The sequence below is a fragment of the Triticum aestivum genome, chromosome 5B (assembly GCF_018294505.1).
Source record: "Triticum aestivum cultivar Chinese Spring chromosome 5B, IWGSC CS RefSeq v2.1, whole genome shotgun sequence".
NCBI lineage: Eukaryota > Viridiplantae > Streptophyta > Magnoliopsida > Poales > Poaceae > Triticum > Triticum aestivum.
This window is the reverse complement of record NC_057807.1, coordinates 372442807-372449838: the sequence shown is the minus strand read 5'-3', so window position 1 is coordinate 372449838 and position 7032 is coordinate 372442807. Positions and strand designations below refer to the sequence as shown.

General features: G+C 47.6%; 1 protein-coding gene across 1 annotated transcript; it reads right to left on the bottom strand.

Moving 5' to 3' along the window:
• Nucleotides 1-6197: 6197 nt before the first annotated feature.
• On the bottom strand, nucleotides 6198-6828 carry LOC123116145 (uncharacterized). The gene has a single exon (XM_044537145.1). The coding sequence runs from the start codon at nucleotides 6726-6728 to the stop codon at nucleotides 6462-6464; it is 267 nt and encodes an 88-aa protein (XP_044393080.1). The 5' UTR covers nucleotides 6729-6828; the 3' UTR covers nucleotides 6198-6461.
• Between the last annotated feature and the right edge of the window lie 204 nt (nucleotides 6829-7032).

The window sequence follows — 7032 nt, the reverse complement described above, 5'->3', positions numbered from 1 at the left end:
GCTAATCTTCGTTTATTCCGCAGCTCCTGTTTCGAGTTACAAATATGAGCAACAGAATCAGTATCAAATACCCAGGCGCTGCTACGAGCATTAGTAAGGTATATATCAATAACATGTATATAAAATATACCTTTGTCCACTTTGGTCCTTTTTACCCGCCAAATATTTGCGGCAGTTCCGCTTCCAGTGACCATTCCCTTTGCAGTAATAGCACTCAGTTTCAGGCGGGTCCAACTTTGAGCTTCTTCCCGGGAGTGGCAATTTGCCTCATTCTTCTTGAAGTTCCCTTTCTTTCCCTTGCCTTTTTTCTTGAAACTAGTGGTCTTGTTAACCATCAACACTTGATGCTCCTTCTTGATTTCTACCTCCATAGCCTTAAGCATTGCGAAGAGCTCATGAATCATTTTGTTCATCCCTTGCATATTATAGTTCATCACGAAGCTTTTGTAGCTTGGTGGCAGTGATTGAAGAACTCTGTCAATAACACTATCAACTGGAAGATCAACTACCAGCCGAGTCAAGTGATTATGATACCTAGACATTTTGAGTATGTGTTCACTGACAGAACTGTTCTCCTCCATCTTGCAGCTATAGAACTTGTCAGAGACTTCATATCTCTCAACCAGGGCATTTGCTTGAAATATTAACTTCAACTCTTGGAACATCTCATATGCTCCTTGACGTTCAAAACGTCTTTGAAGTCCCGGTTCTAAGCCGTAAAGCATGGCACACTGAACTATTGAGTAGTCATGAGATCGAGCTTGCCAGACGTTCATAACATCTGCGTCAGCTCCTGCAACGGGTCTGTCACCTAGCGGTGCATCAAGGACATAATTCTTCTCTGCAGCAATGAGGATAATCCTCAAGTTATGGACCCAGTCTGTGTAGTTGCTACCATCATCTTTCAACTTAGCTTTCTCTAGGAACGCATTAAAATCCAGGCGAATGGTAGCTCATGCCATTGATCTACAACATAGATATGCAAAGCTATAAGACTAAGTTCATGATAAATTAAGTTCAATTAATCAAATTACTAATTAACTCCCACTTAAATAAACATCCCTCAAGTTATCTAAGTGATACATGATCCAAATCAACTAACCCATGTCCGATCATCACGTGAGATGGGGTAGTCATCAATGGTGAACATCTCTATGTTGATCATATCTACTATATGACTCATGTTCGACCTTTCGGTCTCCAGTGTTTCGAGACCATGTATGTACATGCTAGGATCGTCAAGTTTAACCCAAGTATTCTGCATGTGCAAAACTGTCTTATATCCGTTGTATGTGAACGTAGAGTCTATCACACCTGATCATCACGAGGTGCTTCAAAACGACGAACTTTGGCAATGGTGCATACTTAGGGAGAACACTTTTATCTTGAAATTTACTGAAGGGATCATCTTATAATGCTACCGCCGTACTAAGCAAAATAAGATGCAAAAAAGATAAACATCACATGTAATCAAAATATGTGACATGATATGGCCATCATCATCTTGTGCTTTTGATCTCCATCTCCAAATCATCGTCATGATCTCCATTGTCACCGGCTCGACACCTTGATCTCCATCTTTGCATCGGGGTCATCTCGCCAACTATTGCTTCTACAACTATTTCTAACGCATAGCGATAAATAAAGCAATTACATGGCATTTGCACTTCATACAATAAAGAGACAACCCTAAGCCCCCTGCCGGTTGTCGATATTACAAAGCATGATCATCTCATACATCAACATATATTACATCACGTCTTGACCATATAACATCACAACATGCCCTGCAAGAACAAGTTGGACTTCCTCTACTTTGTTGTTGCAAGTTTTACGTGGCTGCTATGGGCTTCTAACAAGAACCGTTCTTACCTACGCAAAAACTACAACGCTGATTCATCAAGTTTTGTTGTTTTAACCTTCTTCAAGGACCGGCCGTAGTAAAATTCAATTCAACTAAATTAGGAGAAACAGACACCCGCCAGCCACCTTTATGCAAAACTGGTTGCATCTGTCGATGGAACCGGTCTCATGTACGTGGACATGTAAGGTTGGTCCGGGCTGCTTCATCCCACAATAGCGCCGAATCAAAATAAGACATTGGTGGTAAGCAGTATGACTATCACCGCCCACAACTCTTTGTGTTCTACTCATGCATATCATCTACGCATAGACCTGGCTCGGATGCCACTGTTGGGAAACGTTTCATGAAAACCAAAAAAATTCTATGCACACGCAACATATATCCATGGAGATGCATAGCAACGAGGGGGGAGTTTGTATACGTACCCTCGCAGGCCATAAGCGGAAGCATTTAGTAATGCGGTTGATGCAGTCAAACTTCTTCGCGATCCAACTAATCCAGTATCAAACGTATGACACCTCCGCGTTCAACACATGTTCAACTCGGTGACGTCCACACCTTCTTGATCCAGCAAGACGGCGAGATAGTGGATGAGTTCCAGCAACACGACAGCATGGTGAAGGTGATGTTGATGCTATCTCCACAGGGCTTCGCCTAAGCACTACAAAAATATGACCGAGGGTGTAAACGGTGGAGGGGGACGCCGCACACGGCTAAACAATTGTCGTGGTTATGTGTGCGCCCCCCTCCCACATATATATAGGTAGGGGGAGAGGGGAGAGGCCAAGGGGCGCCCCAAGTAGGGTCAAATCCTACTTGGGGTCTTCCCCAAGCCGCACCTCCCTTCCTTATTTGAGTGCGGGAGGAAGGCATGAGGAGGAGCCCCCCCTTTCCTTTCTCTCATGAGGAGGGAAAGGCGGGAGGGGGCACCCTCCTCTTTCCTTCCCCTAGGGATGGCCCGCGAAGGAGAGGGGCGCGCCAGCCCCTAGTGGGATGCTATGTCCCCTTCTTTGGCTCATTAGGCCCATACACTTATCGGGGGTTTCCGAAACCCCTTCCGGCAACCCGATGACTACCCGGTGCACTCCGAAACTCTTTCGGTGTCCGAATACCATTGTCATATATATCAATCTTTACCTCTCAACCATTTCGAGACTCCTCGTCATGTCCGTGATCTCATCCAGGACTCCGAACAACATTCGGTCACCAAATCATATAACTCATATAACACTATATCGTCAACGAACGTTAAGCGTGCGGACCCTACGGGTTCGAGAACTATGTAGACATGACCAAGACACCTCTTCAGTCAATAACCAATAGCGGAACCTGGATGTCCATATTGGCTCCTACATATTCTATGAAAATCTTTATCGGTCGAACCTTATGACAACATACCTAATTCCCTTTGTCTATCGGTATGTTACTTGCCCGAGATTCGATCGTCGCTATCTTCATACCTAGTTCAATGTCGTTACCAGCAAGGCTCTTTACTCGTTCCGTAATACATCATCTTGCAACTAACTCCTTAGTCACTTTGCTTGCAAGGCTTCTTATGACGCGTATTACCGAGCGGGCCCAGAGATACCTCTCCGATACTCGGAGTGACAAATCCAAATCTCGATCTATGCCAACTCAACAAACACCTTCGAAGATACCCTCAGAGCATCTTTAATCTCCCCCAGTTACGTTGTGACGTTTGATAGCACACAAGGTATTCCTCCGGTATCTAGGAGTTCCATAATCTCATAGTCGAAGGAATATATATTTGTCATCAAGAAAGCAATAGCAATAAACTGAACGATCAATATGCTAAGCTAACAAATGGGTATTGTCCATCACATCATTCTCCTAATGATGTGATCCCGTTATCAAATGACAACGCATGTCTATGGTTAGGAAACCTTAACCATCTTTGATCAACGAGCTAGTCTAGTAGAGGCTTACTAGGGACACGGTATTTGTTTATGTATTCACACATGTATTTAAGTTTCCGATCAATATAATTCTAGCATGAATAATAAACCTTTATCATGAATAAAAAAATATAAAAAAACTTATTATTGCCTCTAGGGCATATTTCCTTCAGTCGTATCACACCCTTACAGAGAAGCGATAGTGGCAGAGGATGCGTGGATGATTTTTTGTTTTTTTTAAAACGGAGGCAAAAGTTTTGCCTCGTCCATTAAATAAGAGAAAGTAGAGTTTGTTACAAGCCACCGAAATACACGACATGTGGATTACTCGCGCGCAATAAAATACCCTAATTTCTTTGCTCCGGCAATGACTCAAAGGTTTGCCTCGGTGGAGATGGACGAAAGCAAGATTGGCGTTGGGGCACTCTTATGCTTAAAAACCCTTGCGTTCCGCTCATTCCAGTCTGTCCAAGATACGAGCATGGTGATGGAGTCTTTGGCTTGATGATTTGGTGTTCCATCAACGCAAGTGCATGCCTACCAATCTTTAACCGTGTCAAACAAGGGTCAAACGAAAGTGTCGAGCCCGAGCATGGGGAATTTTTCAATGACCAAAGACCAAAGGCGCCGAGTGTAGCTGCACTTGTAGAAGAGATGGGGTACGCACTCTTGCACCCTCTTGTAGAGGGGGCAAACATCACAATTTGGCCATCCTCACTTTGCCAATCTATCCGCCGTCCAGATTCCATCTTGAAGAGCTAGCCAAGTAAAGAATTTAACTTTTGGAGGTGCCCAAACCTTCCAAACCATTCTATCCATGGGCGACATGACCATCCCTAGGAATTGTGTCATGTATGCGAAAGTCGTCGAGTACTGTCCATTGCTCGTATGCTTTCAAATGATTTCATCCTCAGTGAGCTCGTTAAGGTGGACCTCACTAAGAAGCATCCAAAGAGTGAAGAACCGCGTGATGTGCTCGGCAGTGGCGTTGATGGGGGTTTTGATTTTGAGGATCCCCGTGTTGTGCTTTACATAGAGGGCAAAGACCGCATTTGGTCCAACCACGGCGTTCGAGCATGTTGACCGTCCAAATTCTGTTTTGCATCGCAAGCCAAGGCCCATTGCATTCAGCCGTTCACCTTACGAAAAGGCCTCAATGGAAGCACGATGGAAAGACCCGGCTGACCGCGGTCGATGGTTCGGAACATCCCCGCCGCTTCACCATGGCCGTCACCGCTAGATTTGTCTCGCCGGTGACCGGCCGCCAAGCAGCGGTTCCAGGTTCACTCAATTCGTCACGCAATACACTCCGCACGTTCGGTGGGACGTTGACAGTGGATGGCCCCCGCCGCCCTCTCAATCTTGGAGGTCCGGTTCGTTGGATCGGACGCAGCCGTGCATCCTACTTTCTGCGATGCTGCGACGGATCCGACCGACGAACGATGATGCAAAACCTAACTAATGGTGAATCATCAGACGTCAGACGTCGTGCAAGTGCCTCCCTCGATTATTGTCTTGGACTTGGACGTGGACACGCCAGCCCGCTCGCTGCCGCGACGTGGAGGCGAAGCCGATGGATGCTTCTCCTGGCTGCACGCCGTATCACCAACGCAGGATAGTAAAAAAAAAGGCTACTGTATTTTCTGTGAAAAATGGTTGGAAAAATCTATGGAAACTGGAAACTGGGTTGAATTATTGCTGCAGCGCCGCTGTTGCTTCGAGTGCTCCTCCTGCGTGTCTACGCTACGCTCCGGCCTTCAACCACGTGCCTAGCCTGCCTGACGGCAAAATTGACAAATTTAACCTATGAACAAAATCAAATCATAAAATGAACTATCCGTAAAACTATTTCACGCGGCTGATCCGTGGCGCCTAGCTCTCAGACGCTGCACTAGTGCAACACCTAGGAGCTAGGCGCTGCACTAGTGCAACGCCTAGGAGCTAGGCGCTACACTGTATAGTGTGGCGTCTAGCTCTCAGGCGCTGCACACGACTTAGTAATTTTCTGATCACACGTGTGCGACGCTGGCGGTGTAGCGCCTATCTGTGAGGCGTTGCACAGTGTAGTGTGGCGCCTTCGTGTCGGGCGTCACACAAAAAGGTCAGCCGCGTGAAATAGTTTTACGGATAGTTCATTCTGTGATTTGATTTCATCTATAGGTTAAATTTGTCAAATTTGCCCTGCCTGACAGATGCGTATCTCGTCTTTATTCTGAGAAGATACACATGCGGATGCCGGGATGCGACCTATGCTACTTCCGAGTCAACGTTGGCTACCTCAGTCGATCTGTGCCTCTCATCTCATCCGCTGGCCGTTGCCTTGAGGCGCGTCCTCCGGGAGTGGGAATGACATGCCCGATTTGCCGGCGTTTTCTGCGGATTTCCATTCCGAATCAAACGAAGAATCGAATCAATCCTGAAGGAACTAGCATGGAAGAACTTGGATGCAGTACGTAGAAGCACGAGGTGAACTTCGGTATATTTACAACAAGAAGAAGAAAAGTCGACTGAAACAGAGCATGTAAAGCAGCTAGATCGATCAACTATAAGCTCTGGTTCCATGCACGCAGAGAGCATGGACAGGCATCGATCGACCGTACTAAGGCTCTCAAATATATAGCTCGCTCGCTCTCCTATATCTATACGACTGTATACGCTGCCTGGCCGGGCAGGCGAGGTGACTAGGCCCAGTCGCCGACCGGTATGGCGCTCCCGGCACGCCGCAGCGGCGACAGCGAGCGGGAGGCCGGCGGCGAGGCCTCCTGCCCGGCGGCCGGCCTCGTCTCCAGCAGCTGCAGCTTGAGGAGGTGCCTCCGGGTCTCCTCGTCCTCCCGCTTGATCCTCCGCACCTGGCTGTGGATGAGCAGCACCTCCCGCTGCTCCTGCTCCTGCTCCTCCTCCTGCAGCCTCCTCCCCTCCATCGAAACAGACGGAAGCGACCTCACCATGGAGCACGCACGCACGCACGAACGAACTGAATTGTTAATCTGCTGCACCTGCACCGAACGTATTGGTGATCGGTGAAGCCCGCAGTCTGTTGGCGTGTCGACCGCGATTTATATAGCGGTAGGTATGGAGGAGGTGGTTGTCGGGTCTGGGTTTGCTTGCGGGTCGATTTTCGTGGGAGAGCGACGGCGGCGGGCCGGAGACGTGGGGTGGCTTCCGAGCGGAGCGCGGTCGCCGTTTCAACTGCTTTAGAAAGCCACGCCACGGCTGCTCCTTTTGTTTCGACACATGGATTAATCGTGCGCG